Genomic DNA, 22,514 nt, shown 5'->3' with positions numbered 1-22,514 from the left:
ACCAGTGAGCTAGCTTTTTATATTTGTTAAGGTGAAAAATTGGCATTAACCTATACACGTATGCTTTGAGGCTCATTGATGTTTATAAATAATATGAAACCTTCCACACTGCACTACACTCGGCTTAATGCACTACACTCTTCTAAATACACAAGGCATTGTCTGACACCACCCTGCCCATCTCCACTTCTCTTTTCTGCTAGGAAAATAACCCCATTGCTTACTTTCCCTTTCAATAGCCATTCTCATCCCCCCCCCCCTTTCTGGAATCTTCTATGAAACAAACAATTTTGGGTAAGTACAGATGGGGCAGGTGACCTGATATTATGGAAAAGATACGGGTGTGCACTTTTATTTAGTATGCAAAATCCTGCTCTGAATCTAAGACAGCTGTAAATAACTCTTCCTTTAAACAATATAATATGTAAATAATTGTGAATGAAAAATTGTGTCTTAACCAATTTTGGAATATTATTAACAAAATACATGCACTAAATAGCTTATGAGCAACAAATTTATTTCTCATATTATTGGAGAATAATAAATGGAAAATATAAACTCCAGCATGTTGTATATATAGGGGATATTTTTCTGGTTCATAGTAGGTATCTTCTTGCTGTATTCTCAAATAGTGGAGCAATAAACAAATTTCTTATTCATGGGGACTTTGCACAAGTGATCTAATCACCTCTCAAATGCCCCTCATATCAGGGACATTACTTCAGGGATTAGTTTTCAACTTAGGGATTTGGAAAGAGAATAAAGATTCATACCATAACAAGCTATTCTGTTCCTTAAGATATTAATAAGTGGCTTTGGCTGGGATATAGTTTAGTGTTAGAGTACTTGTCTAATGCAGGCAAAGCCCTGGATTCAGTGCCAAGCAACAGACACACATATCGCCCTTCAAGGTGTCCCCTGATCCTCCTTCATTTCATATTATTTCTTTTGTTCTGCTATTTTTCTTTCCTTTGCTTGAATACAGGTATTTTGTTATTTCTAACCTTTCCATGACATCATTTATTTAGTTTAACTTTTCATGCACTAACAGTGTACAAAAATCTTTTTTCTTTTGTCTTTTTTAAGCAATAAAGTTTTTATTTTAAAGTAATAAAAATAGAAAATATTAAAAACAATGATACAGAGTATTAAAACAGGATAATGAGAAATTAACATTAGTTAATATATTGTATATTGTCTTCAAATTAGTTGTTCAGATTACAAGATATAGACTTGCAAAATTAATCAACCAATATAAGCACAAACTAATCTTTTCAATGAACTAAAATAAATTAGTAGTATAATTATGGCACCTAAATCTATGCATATATATATATATATATATATATATATATAATTTCCCCTTCCTTCATTTCTCCTTTCTCCATCCCACTTGATCTTTCCTTGACAGCAGTTTCTTTCCTTCTCTCATTATCTGTTGTAGGTTTTGTATCTTATGTACTCCTAGTTTCTTGCACTAGAAAGACAAGATGATGCTTATACATGCAAGTTTGATTTATTTCACATATTATTGTGATCTCTAGTTGCATCCATTTACCTATAAAAGCCTTCCTAATATACATAGATGCAAAAGTCCTCAGTAAAATACTAACAAACAGAATTCAGCAAATCATCAATATTATATATCATGGCCAGGTGTGATTCATTCCAGGAATTCAGGAATGGTTCAACATATACAAATCAATAAATGTAATTCACCATATCAACAGTCAAAGACAAAAATCACATGATAGTCTCAATAAATGCAGAAAAACTTTCTATGAAGTCCAGTACTCATTTATGATAAAAAAAAACTATACAGAAAATTGGAATAGATGGTCTTTACCTCAAATCTGATAAAACCAATCTATGACAGACCAACATCCAACATTATACTAAATGGGCAAAAACTGAAAACTTTCACCCTAAAATCAGAAACAAGACAGGCATGTCCACTGTCACCACTCTTATTGAATATGGTTCAGAAATATTAGTTAGAGCAATTAGACAAAAGAGTGAAATGAGTAAAAATAGAAAAGGAACAAGTTAAATTATCATTATTTGCAGATGACATGATACTCTACATATAGAAGATCCCAAAACCTCCAGCAAAAGATTCTAGAATTAATAATTTTTTTTCTTTTACTAGTTCCCTCAAGCTTTTTTTGCTCTATAGATTTTTATGGTTATGGAATTATTATGGTCCCATTACTTGGCTACCCTCATTATTGTACTTCAAATCTTTTGGGACTGTGATATCTTGGCACATATAAATTAAATATTGATTATTTCATATCCCATATATGGAAGGTATATTATTTTAGTTCTAACTTCCTCTGAGCTCTTTCTACATTTTTAATTTTAGCTGTACTTGGGCATTGAAATATTCTATGACCTCAAGTTTAGCTGTCTAAAATCTGTTATGATGGTCTTTTAACCGTCCTAAGATAAAATCAGTCCTTAAGATCTACGGTCTTAGAGTGTAGATCATGGTAGAACACTTGTCTCACATATGTGAGACCCTGGGTTTGATAGCCAGCATGGGGGAAAGAAAAGATAGACTTTCAAAGTTAAGATTAAATAGTGCTTTTGGAAGATGTTGAATTGACTGGGAAGGTTACCGAACTATCTTACAGAGCACCTTAATGGCTCATCTATCACATGGAACTGGATGGTGGTGAGTAGGGAGTACTGTGTTAAACCCATGCACATCCCATGCGTGTGAATGAGCATCAGTAAGCTATGTTTTCAACAAAATGCATTCACAATCAGAAAGCTGACAGTGCACTTTTAAGGACTGCATCTTGCAAGAATGTTAAAGAGAATAAATGACTATAGTTCAGTGCTTAAATGTAATTTATATTATAAAATTTGTTTTCTGGAAGTATATCATATGACTCATGTAATTTAGAAGAAAATCTACTTACAGATTTTTATTTATGCTTTAACACATTAACTCAGGCAAAACTTGCTAGGTTGTGTGCGATATATAAGAATTTATTTAAATTTATTATTTAAAATGCTTGTCATATGTTATTTAATGTCAAACTATTTGATTTCCATGTTTGTAATGTAAAAATCCTACAGATATTCCTGTTGTCCTATTTTCTTATAATTTAAAATTGTTTTGCTCTTTCTAGAGCAAAGAAAATAGTACCCTTTGGCCAAAGAGTTGGTAGTGAAGTTTTAAAACTGCTTTTTTTCTAAGACTTTTTTAACCTTACATTTTGTTGATGAATTACTGTTTTCTTCTTTATATGATGTTTTTCCCAGAATCTGCTGGTCATTATGCAGACTTGTCTAATGCTAAAATTCTAGTAAATCCATACACAAACTCAACAATTCCCTTCAGATGTGAAAAATCCAATCTTGTGTCCTAAAGGTCACTGAGAATATATTCTACCCCCAGATGTGTAATGATAACCTTCCAGCAGTGAAAAAATATTCAAACATTTCTAATGGAGCATGTTATGATTGTATCTATTCAGATGTTGCAATGAATATTAAAGTTACTTGATCACATGTATTTATAAAATTGATGTTAGATATTTTCAATAAATAATGTCTGTTAGGTAACATTATGGGTACTTATCTTTGGTATTACAATGTCTGTCAGGAGACAGTGATTTTCTAAAGAACATCTATTTACAATACTTTGTGATACACCTGAACTATAAACACCTATTTACAAAACTTTGTGATAGAACTGAACTATAAATAATACAAATAAATATTAAATATGTAATTAACTTACAATCTAGTGGGGCAGTTTCAGTCAGTGTATATAACAAATAGATATTTGTAGAAAACTAAAATGCTTAACCTTTAATGATAGGATTGGTTTTTACTAATTTCAATTTATTAGTTATATAAATGTAAGTTCTCTTTGTACTCCTAGACCACTGGTGGCAAACCTAGAGTGTGCATGTTACTTGTTTTTCATTTAAGACAAAAGATGTCAATGTGTGAGTTACTTTTTCTTTTCTTTTCTTTTTTTTTTTGTCTTTTTCGCTTTTATCTGTACCAGGGATCAAACTCAAGACCACACACCTGCAAGTTAGGCGCTTATGCCGCTGAACTAAATCTCCAGCCCCTATTTTTTTCTAAACCCAAACTTCAGTATTCACCTTTAACTGCAGTGTTGGTATTCTGCGTAAATAAATGGGTTTTGGGTTGCAGTTTGAGCGCTTAACTCTAAAAGTTTCACTATCCGTGTACCATTCCAAGGAATAAAGACTACGGTTGTTTAATTGGAAATATAGAGGAAAGGAAGCAAATCTATTATAAAACATATTTCAGGGCTGGGGGTTTAGCTCAGCGGTGTAAGCGCCTGCCTGGCAAGCATGAGGTCCTGAGTTTGATCCCCGGCTCCAAAAAAAAAACCACCAACATACTTGATATGATTTCAGTTCTGTAAAATCTATTGAGTTGTGTTTTACAGCTTGTAACAGGGGTTGGCAAACTTTAATTTGCAGGCCAAGTGCCTTTGAACAGTTTTGTTCGAATGCAACTGTGTTCATTATTTTCTCATCTCTTCGGTTGCTTTCTGGTACGGTCACATAGTTAAGTAGTTGTGACAAAGACCATGTAGACCATAGAGACTAAAGTATTGACTGTTTCACTCTTTAACCAAAATATTGCTGATTCCGAGTCTATATGTGGTCTGTGTTAAGGATTTTTCTATGTACTGTTGAAAAAGTACATGCATATTTGCTTTTGGTAGCTGGGATGACCTATACATATTCAATATTAGGTTTCTGTGTAATAACAGATGCAGCTTTTCTGGTATTTTTCAATTTTGTCCTTTTAATGGCTTGGCTGAGATTTACATTCCTTGCCATTTACCCATTTACGAGTACAGTCTTAGTATATGTTCACACATTCGTGCAACCATCACCCCCTTCCAGTGAAGGGCATGGAACAATAATTCTTCTTCATTGCTGGCAATTGCCAAACATTGTTATCACCTCAAAAAGGAACTCTTTACCTTCTAGCAATTACCCATCCTCACCCCCATGCCTAGAAACTACAGATCTGCTTAGAGTCTCTATAAGTCTTTATTTTTTTGTAATTTATTTTTAAGTAATAATGTTTGCAGTTCATAATGATTACATTCATTGTGAGGAGCTGCTATATGTCTGTATTGCATCTTAATTCTCCTAGTGTTCTCATCTCCCTCTCTCTCTTGCTTCCTCATTCCTTTGCCAAAGTTAATGACTTTCACATGGATGGAGTCATATTATATGTGCATTTTTGCAGCTGACTTCTTTCACTTCATCCAAGTTGTATGACATATCAGGAACTTAATATCTTTTTTAGCTAAATAAAAATCTACTTTATGCCCATACCATATTTTGTTTATCCTTTCATCCAGCCATGTACATTTAGGGTATTTTCATCTTTGCTACAAGATTTTGTATCCAAATATGTGTTCATTTCTCTACAATATACACCTTATATAAATAGAACGCTGGTCACATGGTAATTCTATGCTTTATCTTTTACTCCCAAATTATTTTCTTTGCTATTCAGTCATTTCCCCTTTAAAAAAATACTTTATATTATAAGAACAGTTTCAGGTTCATAGCAAAATAGGGGACAACACAGGGTTCTGCCTCATGCAAGCTTCGAATGTTATCAGTGGCCTCCACGAGAGTGATGCATTTGCTACAAAAAATGAACCTGCAGTGACACATCTTTATCTCCTAAATTCTGTGGTGTCACTAAAGCCCACCCTTGGAGTTGTAGATTCTATGAGTTTGGACAATTTTATAATGGCATGTACCCATCATTAGAGAATCATGTACCAAATCACTATCCTTGATGCTATATCCCACTGTGTGAATGCCATTGTTTTATTTATTTTGTCTGGGTCTCCAAAAGATTACAGTGAGAGCTTATTTACTCTGACATGGGAGAAAATAACTATATGATTTCTTACTGACTCATAAAATGTACACTGCCAATGTTGACTGCTCAACATCAAAGAATATTCATTTATTTATTAACTAGAAAGAAATATATGCTTTCAAGAAACTTCATGTGAGTTTTGTGCTTGTACCTGTCTTCCCCACCTCTCCATTCATTAAAATAAACCAAGAGCCTTTGTGGGTGGAGCATGCCAGGGTAGTAACCACTGATGATGCGGACTGACTTTGCATGGTACTCACTGCCACTTCTTTACCATGCAACTCTGGATGGGAATGTAGGGAAAACATTTCAACTAAGAGATAGGCTCTTGGAATAAATGAAATTTCATCTTGTGAGGGAAGGGTGTTGCATGATTTACCTAGTCCAGTCAATAGTGTTTATTGTTCAATGCAGAAAGGAAGAGCAGGAGAAAAAACCTTTTGAATCTGTGACATCTATGCAAGTGGCTCTCTGTCTTTAGCCTTGACTTTCTACCATAAAATTAGGGTAAAAAAATTAACCTCAGAGGTGAGTTTAGAGAAATTCACTGAACATATATTCATTAATAAACATAAAATGGATGAGAATCATGGAGATGTTGACATAGACCAAAGGTTCAAGAAATGTCTGTTGAATGGTTCCTGTAGGGTAAAAGTCCTTAGTCGGCCTCATTTTGCAAATTATTTTATTTCAATACCTAAATAGATTATTATACACACATATATTTTTATCATTGCTCTTGTCTCATTCTCTCCCTAGCCATTTTAACTGTATGATATCTGTATTTCCTTTAGTCTTACTCTGATATTGATATTTTATTTCAGGTTCATTAGCATATAAAGAAATGCTTAAATAATTATTTGCGAAACAGTTATTTTTCCTGCCTTGTGGAATTCTTGTGGTATTGATTTCTGGACTACTGAGTATGAGACAATGTCAAATATTTTAAACGACAAAAAATTATTATATATAGATGAATTGACTAAAATCTAATATAATAATCTTCCTGGTTCCTAAGGACTCTTTAGTATTCTTGTAATTAGAGACTGACTTTCCAGTTAATTTTCTCCTTTTTCATTTGCAATGGAAACATCACTTTTTTTTCAGGTAATTCTTTAATTTTAGCCTCATATTTGTTTGTTTCCCTGGTGAGTTCCAGCCCAGGACCCTGTGCATGCTCAACAGACATGCTCTCATCCCAATCCTCAAGATAAATGATATAAAATTTTTTGAAGAAAATTTAATCCCATCCCTTGAAATAATTCATGTGAACAGTTCCATTTGCTTCCATAAATTTATTTGTGCTTACACAAGGATTTACAGATAAATTTATACATATTTTTATTTTTATTTCAAACCTATACTGACAAGATAATAGTATGTACATTTTTCTAGAACTTGCCTTTGTTACTTAATAACAAATGTGGACATTTTATATAATCTTATTTTCTAAACACATCAGCTTCCTGTTTAATCATTACATGTGTTGTATCATTAGCTCATTGACTATAACGTGCTTTTTGTTATTTTGTCAGTAGTGAGTGATAAGGTTGCTAAGAGTTAAAAGTTAACTATCAAGCATTTGTGGGCCATTTATGTAGTGTTTGAGTCACCACTTAGTACTAATGAATTGATTCTCATACATTGAAAATCTTTTTTTTTTTTTTGGTACCAGGGATCTAACTAATGACTTCACACTTGCCAGACAGACACTTATGCCACTGAGCTAAATCCCCAGCCCCATAGATTGAAAATTTTAAAAAAGATTGATATGTGATTTCTGTCACCAGTGGGCTGAAATGGGACCAGTGGCTATACAAATCCATAAAGCTATCATGAGTTATTCCCAAAAAAGTCTAAAAATAAACTTTTTGTGTAAATCATCATTTATATCATAATATAGTTCATCCATGTCTGTGAAGTGTCATCCCCAGTAAGTACCTTCTCAGAATGCCTAGGTGCCATGGAAACAAGCAAAAAGTGAGATGGGCTTCTAATTGCAACCTCAAAAAATACATTTCAGGAAGTCTAAAAATCTACTGCATTGTATGAAGAAAAGTCTTAATTATTTTAGTCATCTCAGCATGCATACCAGGTATATTTTTGGCATGGCTCTTAAGAATAAGCATTATGATTTAATTGGCGTGCATGTATATTACAAGAAGGAGAACATTATATTAAGAGTTCATCAAAGTCCTCAGTTATCCATATAATATCATTGTATATGAAAATATAAGTGAAGTTAGGTGATTGCTTTCTTTCATTAGTGACAATATAAGTTAAAAAGGAGAATTAAATTGCTATCCTAAGGGACAGCTGCTTAGCTACCTATTTGTATATCAACTTTCCTTCTCATTTTTATTTGTTGTCAAAATCAATATGCTATTTGGAGACAGCCAAATTGTTTCTAGATAACTGAGGAGCTAAGATTTGGAGAGCAATACAAATTCAGTCTTATTAGGAAATTACTTGAACTTGGAGATATGAACCAGAGCCCTAAGATTAAATGGCTTTTTCATGGTTACTTTAGACACTGGTCATATACACAAATTCACTTGACATCTTTGATTTCAGTCCTTTGTAAAGGCCAGTGAAGATGTGGGAGGGATGATTCTTTTTATCCCTCCCAGTGCTAATACTCAGTGATCCAACAACAAAAACAAAAACAAAAAACAAAAAGCCTTTTTGTATGTGATTGAATAGTAGTGTGCAGAAGCATTTTGGAGAACCACTAAAAATGAGTGAATTGATTTAAGATAAAAATGAAAAACTGAACAAATGGTTTGTTTTTATTCCTAATACTAGAAAACTGTGAGCTGTTATAAAGAATGTGATTAATGTTTCGATAAAAATACTTAGTAAAACATACATTTCCATTGTTTCTCCTCAGAATACTCTTCTCTTTGAACACTCTTAGCCATTTTTTGGCCACTTTCTGAAGCAGTTTGTAGTAAGCCTGTCAATTAAACCAGTAACGTCTTTCCTCATGTAGTTTACTCACTGGGATCTGGCCTTGTGTGACTTCTGCTTCTTCCTCATAACAAAATGACAATGAAGGGGGACATTTTGAATAGATTTTGAACATCCAGCCAGCCACAATGGTACAAGTAAAACTCATGAAAGAGTCTTCAGATCTGCTTCAGAAAGTGCAAGGAGAGTGGGATACATATATTCTAAGCAAGGAGGAGGATTTTCAGGGAATTTGATGACCACATGTCTTATTGTAAGAAATATTTTAAAAATTTAAGTATGTACTATTTTTTTATCATACCTCATATAAGATTTAAATAGCTACCTAAGAAGTAAATTTGAAAATAGTGGAATGTGTGGGGAAGAAAATGTGGAATAAGATGTTGAAACCTGGCAAATTAGCTTGAAAACTTCAGTGCTTCCATTTCCTTCCCAGTTCTACTTTACTGCAAAGTAAACTAAAGTCTTTTACACAGAGTTGTTCACTTTGGGGATTTAATAGATAAATTTTAAAAAAAAGCGCTAATTCATCTTAGCAAAGCACTTTAAGCAGTACATATGTTGTGGTAAAATTTCTCTTATCTTACTGTGTAGTCCCAGGAAGATGTGGAGTTTAGAGAAGATTTGGCCCAACACAGGTCAGTTAGATTAGGATTCATGAAAGATTATTTCCAAACAGAGCCATAAAAAAGTTGTACAAAAGGCCCTGTTTAGTGTTTTTTTTTTTTTTTTTCCTCTGTATTAACTTGACCTTAAATGTACACACAAGTTGTTCTGAGTGAGATTTCTTCTTGCATCAGTCCTTGCCCTGGCTTTTACCCCTGGCCAGTGGGCAGATAGCCAGGTCATTTGTCGCCTGGTGGTAGTTGCTCCGCCTTTGGTATAGGAATAGGAAATAGGAGTTTCTTGCTGTTAATTGAATGGGTGCTGGCGTCTGTATTCCTCCCACTTCAAGAGGTTCTCTAGGAATTTTTATGGACCTCAATCCTAACTATAACCCTTTTGTGTATTACTAAAATTTCACAGGAGCCAAATAGCTCCCAGTCTTGACTTTTGTGACACAGAATTGTCTAAGTTCTTGAACTTTGAAGAGTTCAACAAGATAAGCCTTCAACAAGTCTCCCTTTAACTAGGAAACTACTTCTTTAGATGACTTTGTTTTGAGAAGTGTTGTTATTCTTTTTAAATAAGAGCCATTAACAGCAGCTGAGGTTACCTGATGACAGGAACATTTTTGATGGAAGCAAAAATGAACATTCCCTACTTTGTTACACACATTGTCAGGCTCAAGAATTCAGGGTGGTTTTTAGAGGAATACTAAAAAAATCTATGGATTCTCCACATTTTAAATGTTTTAAGAGGGAAGAAATAAATGATGCCTTACAGATGAGAAGTAAAATAGTTTCTCGAAAATGAGTTGTGGAAAAATGCAGCAGGAAAGAGAAGTAAGGTAGTCATAATTGTAATATCATGAGAAGCATATATATTTGAGAATCCCTCTTATCCTTAGTACCTGGGACTGAGAGAATTTCAAAGCTATCTAGAAGATGGGATTTGAAAACTACGTCAGTGGGATATTTAGGAACTATCTTTGAGTTGAGTCACGCTGGGCACAGAATGCTGAATTCTCATAATCATTTTGAAAGTTCTAAACTTGAGGGTAGAATAATGTAAAGTTTGTATATATGCAAATGGTAGTAGCAAAGAACAACTTTGATGTTAGGTTTCTTTAATGAAAAGATTTTTAAAACCAGTAATCTTCTATTACTTAAAATATAAATATTGACTGACACTGTTTGAGTTAGCGAATGGGCTGTGAACCTGTAGTTTTCTCAGTCACACTGGGTTGAAATTGAAGGCATGGGCTGTAATTCTCCTGTCACTCTGAAAATATTTGATTTCTGGTTTGAGTACTTGAGTTTTGATCCTCGTACTCTTTGATTTCTGATCCTTATAATCATAGTCGTAAAGTTTAACAAATAAATAGATCACTCTATATGACTTACATGGAACTGTTTCTTTCAGCTTTTTGCCTGAATTCATCAGTGGAGACTTTGATTCTATTAGGCCTGAAGTCAAAGAGTACTACACTGTGAAGGTAAACTATAAACACTGCCATATTAAAGATTTTGTTCATGCCATTGCTTTTCCTGTGTTCTTCCTGATTTTCTCAGTCCTTATGTGTGGACCGAGTAGCTCTTTGTTTGGTTACTTTTATTTTGTGACAAAAATTGTAGTGTGCATGCAAAATGGAAATTTTATAATGACAAAAAGGCATGTGGTCATGGAGAAGTTCCATAACTGTCACGTAAAGAATCCACTAAGTGTATACAGCTTATATAAATTCACTTAATAATATTTGATTCTTGCCTATATCCTCATGTGTTGTTATACATTTTTCACAAGCAGTAAATTTAATGTGTATACGTTGTTGTATTCAACCAATTCCCAACTGATGTAGATCTGTTTATTTTTATGCATCATAATCTGCACTAAAAGCATCATTCTAAATTTTTCTAACAGTGCATAACTGTATGTTCCCAGAATTTTAAAACCAAAGTATTTTCCTACAACAATTTCCTTGAAACTCTCATTACTCTGTTCTGAATAAAAATATTCATTACAAAGTAAGATTAATAGTAGCCTACACCTTATTAAAGTATTCATTTTATCTCTATTGTTGTGCAAATCTTCCAGAGATCCTTGCCACTTACGAACATAAAAATGATCTAATTGGGGATCATAGAATCATGTAGGAGTGAATTAAGGTAATTAAATAATTCAGAGTTTCACTGGTTTTAGAAGACAATGCAGAGTTTTTAAAGGAAAATTGTAGCACTAGTAATTCTTCCAGCCACAACAGCAGCATCTGTATTATTCTAAATGGCACTGGCAAGTTGCACGTATTTTAAAGATAGAGCAGCTCTCAAGATCATAAAACTTGAAATCCTTTTTAAGGTTGGAGGAGAAATGAGAGCTTCAAAAAGAGAAGAGAGAAAAGCCTTTTTTGAAAAGGACAGAAGGAAATAAAAAAGGAAAAAGGAAAGAAAATAAGACAGAAAAAATGAATGAAGGAAGACCCAGTCCTAGATGGGAAACAGAGGTGGCTGGCCTATAAAGGCTTTTGTGATATGCAAATTCTGGAGTTGGCAGAGAATGTAGATCTGTGCACACCCCATCTGCCCACCAGCTGATCAGACTTCCCTTCAGCAAATGCAGACTGCTCCCAAGTCAGTGTTTGATATTCACGCTCCATTACTTTAACATTGGCACGTTCCTGTTCACTCCCCACAGTCTCACTTCTCATTAACTCTATACCTCAGCCTCACTGGGATGGAAAGCTGCAGCCTGGCTTACAATGCAGAGTTTTGCAAATGTATAGATATTAATCATATTTTTGGGAGCCGAGGAAACAGCGGGAGAGGCAGAGACGAGCATACTCAAAAACAAGTTGAAGATCTGGCCAGATGTGACTTTTCCTGTTTCTTCATGATGCTGGCTTGCCGAAATTGAGAGCACCAGTCTGATCATTCCTGCTCAGGACCAGGAAAGGAGGCGTGAAGCTCTTTGTTTTTCCCTGGATGTAGTAAAATGGAGATCAGGAGTAAAGCAAAACTTTGAGTTAATTCCTCCTGATTAACTTTTCTTATACATATTTCCTGTTTTGTTTGTTTTTAACCTTAATAACCATGTCTTCTTGTTAAGGATTAGTGTTTTTATTGGCACATGTTTGCAGTGCATGCTGTTTACACACCTTGTGAGGAATGGGTATGTGTACGGAGCACACCTTAGTTCCTTTTTATCTCCTTTCTTCCCTCTCCTCTCCTTCCATCTCTTGTTCCTATACCCCCTCTTTTTTTTGTATTAGTACATGTTTGCCTTCCTCGTGCAGAGTTGGTGCCCACATATAACACATTTTAATTTCTTTTCTTATCCCCTTTCTCTCCACTACCTTTCCCTCCATCTCCTGATCCCCTTTCCAACTTCCATTACCTCTCTTTGTCTTTTTGCTCTTTAGTTGTACTTTGGGTTTCACAAATAACAAAAACTATGTGGTATATAAACTAGTGTGTCTGATTTATTAGTTTTTTAAAGTAAGATTAAGCCAAATCTTTGACTGTTTAAAGGGTGTGGAAACTTTTAGGTTGATAGAATGCAATCCATGTTTTACAAATACCAGTGAGTGTTGAACCTGGTGCTCTCAATCTTTTAGGCCATGTTCCTAAGGGCTCAGATGATACCTTTTATAGTTAATGTGCCCTCTAGGGTGCTTGGTGAGTATTTGGCTGTAGTTTCAATAATGATGATAATTACAAGTTAATGCAACATTACACACAATTCGTATAAGCCATTATCTCCAAGTTCAGCATTCTTTAAGTTTCTCTTTCACGAATGAAACAAGGTTATCTCTTCTTTCTAATACACCCTTTCTTCACCTTTCAGTTTCCAGTGAAGCAAAAACTAGGAACATATCAAAGAAAGTGCAGAAATTTAGAATGGATAAAGTTTGTAAAAATCATGAAGACCCAGCAATTAATCATACACAGTGGTGAACTTTGCAACTGGTACACAAACCTTAACTTACTCAAAAAAGGCCTTTCAGGTAGCTGTAAAATTTTTGTATCCTCTTTTTCACCTATTTATCTTTGTTCTTCAGTGCCTAGTTCACTAACATTAATTCAGAATGAGGAATGTCTCCTATAGATATTTCTCTTGGTATTGCATTTTATTCTCCTATTTTTTTTTAACTCTTCCAATTTTTCTGGGTCATTCCATCTTTTTTCTTCTTGTTTTGATTCAAGGCTAAAATCATCTACTTTCATCTTTGTAATTATTCCATTCATTGTGTCCATATGCATTTTAGTTTCCTGAGAATTTTAGGAGAAATTATACTATCCCATATCTCGTAATATTCTTTCTTTGCTTGATAATCTCTGGCATATTCACTAGATATAGGAAAGAGGATTTAATAGCATGCCTCCCGTGCTGGGGAAGTAGCTGTGCACTAGAGTACTTTCTTGACACTCACAATGGTCTGGATTTAACTCCTAGCATTGGAAAACTATGAAACAAAATTAAACAAAACCAAAACCTAAGAGACCTCCACTATGCTTCCTGAGTATTTAGGAGGTTGAAGAACTAGTCATGATGAAGTTATGACATGGCACAAATTTTTCATTCATATAGGAGAGAACATAAAAAAGGTAAGAATAATAGAATCTAAAAATGACAGAAATTAAACAGTACTTTTGCACAGTTTTCTGCCATACATGAAGAAAACTGAAGTGACCAGAAACAAATGGTAGAGCTGTTGGTGATAGCAAACTGCCAGTGTGCCTTTTCTTTTATTTTCTTAATTCAATTTAATTTTATGATAACAAGGTAAAACAAAACTTCATAGCAAAAAATAGGAGAATAACAATAGTAAATGTATTACATGTTGTTACCTTTAAAGTAGTTGCTCAAGAAATATGTGGTCAAAAACCTTTCTCCAACCGTTATTAGCAAACCTTCCTTTTTTAATGAACTAAGAGACAGTAATTGTATAACTGACTTGGATTTTTCCCTTTTCCCTACCGTCCTTTCCCCTTCCACCCATCCTACTTCCTTTTTCCTTTTGAACAATTTCTTCTCAAATCACAAAATCTATTGTACATTTTAGAATCTGCGATGAATACACACTTCTCAGATGAAATACAAATGGCAAATAAATATATGAAAAAATGTTCAGCATCATTTATCATTCAAGAGATACAAATTAAAACAATACCGAGATTCCATCTTGCCCCAGAAAGAATGGCTGTCATCAAGAAATCAACCAATAACAAATGCTGGAGGGTCTGTGGGGAAAAAGGAAGCCTTCTCCACTGTTGGTGGGAGTTTAGACTGATGGAACCACTGTGGAAAGCAGTGTGGAGATTCCTCAGAAAATTAAGGTTACAGGTCCTATTCAACCCAGATATTATCCTTCTAGGTATCTTCCCAGAAGAATTAAAAACATCATACTACAGTGTTATATGTGCACACATGTGTATATCAGGACAATTTATAATAGGTAAATTTTGGAAACAAACCAAATGCCCATCAAACAAGGAATGGATGAAAAAAGATAATGTGTTATTATACAGTGGTGTAGTACTAAGCTGTAAAGAAGGATAAACTTGAGACTTTTAAAGGTAAATAGATGCAACTTGAGACCATACTCAGAAGCGAAATATAGCAGACACAAGTGTAAACATCATATTGTCTCTCTAGTTTGAGAAACTGAAGAGTAAATAGTGTCCATGTTTTCTGTCAAAAGAATTTTGCTGAAGCTTGGACTCAGTTGCTACTACTTCTTCTCAATAGACAGCATCGTTGGCTTTGGAGGAAAATAGTTGTTTCTCAGGTACCACATTCTGAGAATGAATGCAGGTGTCTGCCAACAGTGTGGTAAGGATCAGCATGGCGACGAGATACACTTTTGCATCTCCAACCTGCTAATTCCCCGCATTTCTGGGGCAAGAGTAAAGATACAACAGTTGGGTCAGGTGACAAATGACCAAAACCTTTAAAACTGATAAATTATTAATTAAAAATATTTGCATGATATAAGCTTGACTTACATAGATCATTGAAGAATGAAGGTGATTTGCTAACAGGAAATAGCAAGATGATTTAGGTAATCACTAAGTATAAAGATGTCTATCTTTATGCTGTGAGGCAGTATTTTGCTTTCTGGAAAGTGTTAGGATCACAGAATTATGTTCTAGACAATATGGTAAAACCACACTATATAGTCAGAAGTCAGAGAAAAGACTCTGTATCTAACTTATAATTTTTCCTTCTGTTAATACTGAATCAGTGATCAGAAACACTGGGACACCCAAAGCCTAGTTAGAATTGCAGTAACAAAGACTGAATTATCAATATTAGAATAAACCCTAGTATAAATGGTGAAGTCTGCTAGAGTGGTCAAGTTGATACTGTACCACCAATGTTCAACTATGCATGTAATGAGGTGGTTGTAACATGATAAAATTAAGGATCAGAGAGAGGATCAAGTTAGGTCATATATCTTTCACTATCTCCCTGAATTGAGAAAGATGAGATTTTTAAAATAATGATATAAATTATGGAAGAATATTTTTTATTAGACTAGTATTTCTTAATGCTATTTTCTCATTGTGATTTCATAGTGTTACAGCCATACCCAATGTTTGCAGCCTTTTCTCAATGGCAAAAATGAAATCTCTGAACTTTTAAAACCAGTATTCCCTTTTGTAAGTATAAAATACTAGAAAGAGTATATACAAGAGCAGGAAATGTCTCATCACAGCAGCTGTTCCTGGCTAAGTGTTTTGGTTCCATTGGAGGAAACTGGATTTGGTGTTTCAGAGTGTATTTTCTCAGTAAGAAAAAATCTAAACTTGACTACTAATTGACACTTAACTAGGATAATTGTTTTTATAAATGGACTAGTGTTACACAGAAAATGCTTGTATGGTAATCCCAGTGTAATGGTGGAAATTGATTCTCAAATGGTGAGGATGAGGAATGGAGGAGGTGGGTTAGTATAGAAGGTCAAATAATACTTACCTTGGTTGTTAGTAGTATTCATTTTAGTGTTTAGTTTTGCATAAGCAGTACAATGGTCATTTTTATTGAACTAATTGCAAATTTTAATTTGAATTGTTAGTTTGACATATATGAAAGTCTTACTACCGCAATGAAAAGAAACCATGTTGTGTAGCCTTGACTTTCTCTTATGCTTATTGAAATGATAGAATAAATGGCACATATGAGAAGGACTCTAGAGATGCTGAAATGATGTTGTGAGCTGGTAGTGTTTTGCTTTACTTTAAAACTTGTTGCTGAGCTTTTAGTCTCAATTGGTTCCTTAAGCAAATTACGTTTAAAATATTCTAATCAGTTTACTTACATAAGTGTGTAATTCATGAGAAAGCTTGGGATTCTCTTTAAATGTCCAGTGTCTGCAGTCAGAAACATCTGTATTGTTCTGCTTTATTTCATGAATCTTACTGTTTTCTATTCTTAGCAATGTCTTTTGTTCTAATTGTTCACAGCCACATGCTAACAACTTTCAGATATGGTAAAATAAATCATTTCAGAGACAATGACAAACTGAGCTGCTAGAAATTGTTTAAAAAGTAGCGTGTTAAATTCTTATGCCAACAGATGGAAACACAAATATATAAAGTTCAACCATATATATATATATATATATATATATATATATCTTAAAAAAAATTAAGACCCGAACCTGAGTATAATAAATCTTTAGGTTCAAGACTAACATATGCTGAGGTATAAAGCTGTTGTTGAGGAAATTATAGAGAGGCAGGTTCCACTGAAAACTGAGTGACGAATTCTTCCCATTATATTCTTCAGACTAGTTGTCTAACCTTCATTAGCATCTCACTAACGCAATGATTAGCCTGCCAGGGAACGTCATGTGACATTATCTCTTGAATATACCTTAATTCTCATGCTCACCTCAATCATAGCCCTTTCATGCTGACTTGATTACCATCTGTAATTTTCAAAGAGTGTGTTGTTTGAATTTACTTAACCTATTTAAGGCATTAAGAACAGAAGAGCCTTTGCCATTTGAGTGTGAGAACTCCCCACGTGAGGCACCCGTGTTTCCATGGAGCCCACATCACCTCCACTATATTATACTCTGTCCTCTGGGGCTCTCCTTCCTCATTCATCCCCATTCCTTGGGACCCCTTAATCAGTTCTCCTGTCATAGCACCCTATCTCAAGATGTTAAGTATTCCTTCCTTTGTACTCGTTTGCAGAGCTTTTTGAAAACAATTCTGTCAGAAATGTTCTGCTTATCCCTATTAACATGTGATCCTCTGAAACCTGTAGATCATGGCCATTTATCCTGGTATCCTTCATCCCTAACAGGTTCTTTCTGTGGTTTATATATTTTTTTAGAAGTAGAGTAGAAAAGCATTAGTCTGTTACGATTCTTCACACAGAAAAGGTTTCTGTTACGAAATGTGTTTTTGAAATTTGACATTCCTTTTTAGAAACCCCTCTGTAACATCAGTTTAAGTAAGTCTGCCAAAAATAGAATTTAACTTGTGTTTCAAATTTGCTTGACCTCTGAACGTTGATCCATTTCCCAACACTTCAGTATATTGGTTTCCAACTATGGTAAAATGTATTAGGTGCTCACAAGATTGTTTCGTGATTATGAAACTTTCCACGAAAGCTATTTGTACTTTCTCTGTTTTTAAGAGCCTAGTAGAGAAAATAGCACATCCTTGAAGATTATTTTAAAAGGATTGGTTGGTTGGTTGGTTGGTTGCTTTAGTTTTGTTTTTTTGGTTTTTTTTTTTTTTGTTTGTTTGTTTGTTTTGTTTTTTTTTTTTGAAATAGGCTATTGATATATAGTTCATGCTGGCCTCAAATTCATTATGTAACCCAGGCTGTCTCCAACACCTGGTGATCCTCCTGCTTCACCCTCTGGAGTTCTGGGAATAAGAAACATTTTGAAAGTTTTAGAGCAATTGAAATGCACTCTGTTGTATTATTATAACTCTTGGCTGATGATATAATTTGCCCGAGCCCACAAAATGTACAATACACAGAGTGAACCATAGTATAAGTGATGGACCTGAGTGGTAATGTGTCACCTTGAATTCATCGATGATGACAACTGTACCACTCAGTTGGACTAAGACTAAACACATGAGGGTGGGGAGGATAAGGGACATCTGTTAATTAGGCTGCAAACCTAAAATTGCTTCAAAAAGAACAGTATTTAAAATAGTAGATTGAATTGCCCAAGATAATAAATTCATCATGATAACCTCAAAAAAATACAACCACTTTGCAAAGCTTACAATGAGTTTTATGTATATTTGAGTCCATTAATTCATTTAGTTCTTGCAAGAAATTTGTTGGATCTATTATTGGATACATCTTGCAACTAAATAGAAGTACAAACATATAGTGCTTTGTCCAAGAATACCCAGCTAGGTTAAAGTGAGATTCTGTCAGTTAACCCTGGGAACCATATTGTTTCCTAGTCCTCTTATATGCCATAATCCTCTTCTATGATGCAGGGATGTTTCTCAAAATAAAATCAGGCTTATTTGTTGAAGAAGTCCTGTGGTCTCATTTTACCAGTGTACATACGTGAACTTTTTATGTCTTTGTTCTCACTGGTTTGGATATCACTTAGTTCTACGTAACAGAGTAACAAGAATAACCATTAATGCTGCCTTCAGTAGTCATCTCTTCCCTTGTCCCACCCTCTTGCTAGGCCTTCTGGAAAGACTGGGCAGGGAGCCCTGGTGGGGGCTAATTCTATCCTACCTTCACTGATGGTGGTATGAAAGATTGGCACTCAGACTAGGAAAGTCATATAACCTTAATGACGCATCCTCCATGGAAAACAATTGCTTTTTGTTTTGACAGTCCTGAGTGCTGAGGCACTTAGGGGGCTGAGACAGGAGAATCACTGTGAGTTTGAAGCCAACCTAGACAATAAAATGAGTTCAAGGTCAACCTGAACTGCATAGTAAAACCCTATCTCAAAAAGACAAAAACAAACCAAAAATCGTTGCTTCAGTTATCACACGTAAGGCATTCTTCACACATGACACCAGCGTTCCAGTGTGAGTCACACACTCAGGCTGACAGTGTGTGTGCCTGGCTTTCCTTTCCTGCTTGGCAGGCCATACTTATCACCACGCTTGTCTTCCTCTTTTGTCAGGAGCTTCCTATTATAGGAAAATGAAATATCAATAAAATCATCAAATATGTAGCAAGTGTGTAAACATCAACATTTTCAACATCAACTGTTTGCTTACTAAATCTAAAAAGTAACATAAATTTCTTTGTGAACTACAATGAGTACACAAAGAAAACTCTGCTATAGAAATAATCTTTACTTCAGTTATCACACCTACAGAGACCCCTAATGTGGGTATCAGTCTAAAAGTTTACAGTTACAGAAACCCCTGGCAAGGGTATCAGTCCAACCTCCCAGCCGTAAGGCACATGGATGCAAATGAAAGGCAGAGAGAAAGTTCTGCATTTTAGGAGCTCTGGGATGGCCCAGTGTTCCCTGGGAAACAAAAGGCGTGGTCTGCAAAACTCATGGCTTTTATTGGTATCAATCAGCAAGGCAGATGGGGTTCTGCAGAATGTGTAGGGAAAGGAAACTTTGTAGCCAGGCTGGAGGCCTCCAGTTAGCAGTGTGCAGATAGTTTTGATATGTGCAAGGCTGGCACCTTTACTGCCAGGAACAATTGTTTCAGTACAGCCAGCTCTGTCTCAATGAACAGGGTGAAGAGGTCAGTCAGGGACAGGTCGTTGCCAAGGGTTTTTAGGAAAGAGAGCAGTGTATTGTTCTCCCATAGTTTTCACACGCGAGAACTCCATACCCGAGTACTGTGTCTTTTACAAAGATAGCCCATGTGTTTTGTTTTCCTGTTTTCTTTGGTAGAACATGCTTGACATCTTGCTGGTCTTCTGGTTTCCTTAGGGATTTCTTGGGCTGTTTTCTCTATCTGTTCCCTGGTCTCCTCTAGAATATTTTAGTGGCGTTCTTTAGATAGATGCGTATCATCCTTTTGCTGTAATTGATCATTTATCATTTGCAGTCTCAATCCTGTGAAAATTTCTCCCTGATCTTCTGTGCTTGTTATTTTCTTTTTAAACTGTAAAACTATTTATGCTTGACATGTTTAAAACCCAGGGAAACACAGCTATTGGCCAGTGCTTTGTGTTTAAGTGACTTCAGAGTTGCCGCACAGCATGCACTCCACCTTTGGTCTTGTTATAAAGTGTGACCATTTTCTGGTTTCCTTGGTACTCAGGATTCACTGTCAGTCTTTGCTGCTGTTGTTTAGTTTTGCAAGACAGCATCTCACTATGTAGTTCAGGCCAGTTTTGAAGTGAATATGTAGCAGAGGCTGAGCTTGAGCTCACAGGGTCCTACTGCCGCAGCCTCCTGATTGCTAGGATTACTGGTGTACACCATCACCCCTGGATTCACTATAGATCTTATCATCATGGTTTAACATTGGCAGTACTATTTTGTTTTTCTTTACCAACGTTGTATCTTTCTGAAATCCAAAACTATACTGTACATTTCTCCATTGTGAATTTGTAACACTTTTTCAGGAATCTCCACTTTGTTCTTAAGAATAGTTCCTGTGCTGGTTACTTGCTTTGTTTTTAGCAAGTGTAACATTAGTGGATAACTTGTGAACCATTTGTTGAATTGACCTTTGGGTTACTTTTTTAAATAGATGCACATCATATGGTTTATCACTGGGTAAATAAAGACCTGGTAGCTGAGTGTCAGGATAAATTTCTAAATTCAAAGGATAAAATGTCTCCTTGTCTACCAGGGCACATATTTTTATATGTACCATATTTGGGAGATTTATAGGCATATATTGAAGAAACATTTCACAACCACAAAATGAGTCAAGGTGTTTGTCATTTGGGGTGCATTCATTCAGTGTATAAATTGCTTGACAATTCAAAACAAAGCTCTCAAAATATGAATGAATAGCAGCCACAATTGTAGAATTCTTTTTTTTTTTTCTTGGCAGGTCTTTTTGTTGTCAAAATATAGAAAATTTTGAAAGAAACCAATTCTCAAGTGTCATTGTAGTTCTAAAAGTCTCAACACCACATCTGTCACTTCTTTTCCTCAGATTCTGATGATTAGAAAGCTAACCTCTCTAGGAGGTTTTAGTTCAGATAGTTAGATGTCATGGTAAATATATTTTGAGTATTACTATCACTGCATATAGAATGTTTTACAACGTTGACTTGCAGCATGAGCGTTCCATCCAGTAGGTTGCACTTCTGGCAAGAACCTAATAACATTTCATTTTGTAATTCTAATATTGGATCATTGAGATATACATGACCATTTTGTAGCATTTGGACTGGTCAAACATTTATTTACATTAGTGTTTTATTCCTCGTTTAAATCAAGGTCTTCACTCTGTACTTCTTTGTCATGTCTTGCTAACTTCTTTGGCTTACAGGATTGAAAGCATCATCAGTAGCTGGGTTACTTGATGACTCATTTTAAATCTCCTCCTAATGTTGTACAAGTAGATTTTCCTGTGATATTGTACTGAATTGGGTTGTAAAACTTTTTCATAAAATAATTATAAATACACACAAATGTAACGGTACATAGTGTGGGTAAAGCTCACCTGTTTGCACTTGGACACATGTGCATACACTTGGTGCTCATCTTACAAAGTAGGTGAACACAAAGAGAGCTCCTCATATTCCCCCAGTGCAGCCACTGACATGGACAACTGGGTACTGTTATGCTGAAGTACATATTTTCATTAGAGGACTGTGGTATGGGTGTCTATCACCCTGAGTGAGGAACCTGGACTGTGAAGAACTGCTGTCTCAAGCCTTCTGTTTTAACTTTTTGTGAAACCTCTTCCATTCAGAGATCCAGCTCTGCTTTTAGGAAGGAAGCCATCATTTAAAACCTGTGGTCTGAGACACTTGACTTCCATTAACGGAGGGAAGACTTCCTTGTTTGAAATGCTTTACCTTCTGTTCACTGCTTTGTGGAAAGGAAAGACTATTTTGCAACACAAGGATGGTGAAAGTTACGTTGGAAT

At 35.1% G+C, this 22,514-nt stretch overlaps 1 protein-coding gene across 8 annotated transcripts in view; it reads left to right on the top strand.

The window, feature by feature from the left end:
- Tpk1 (thiamin pyrophosphokinase 1) overlaps positions 1-22,514 on the top strand; it is a 344,321-nt gene that overhangs the window by 136,652 nt on the left and 185,155 nt on the right. For all 8 annotated transcript variants that reach the window (XM_063250665.1, XM_013158945.3, XM_063250660.1 and 5 more), the window contains one exon: positions 10,906-10,978. In XM_063250665.1, the coding sequence (XP_063106735.1) occupies positions 10,906-10,978 (73 nt within the window). The remainder of the gene's footprint in view (positions 1-10,905; positions 10,979-22,514) is intronic.

This window comes from Cavia porcellus, unplaced genomic scaffold, assembly GCF_034190915.1.
Source record: "Cavia porcellus strain 051 isolate PalLab524CR breed Dunkin Hartley unplaced genomic scaffold, mCavPor4.1 scaffold_6, whole genome shotgun sequence".
NCBI classification, from domain to species: Eukaryota; Metazoa; Chordata; class Mammalia; order Rodentia; family Caviidae; genus Cavia; species Cavia porcellus.
Note: the sequence above shows the minus strand (reverse complement) of the source record. Positions and strands in the feature narration are given on the sequence as shown.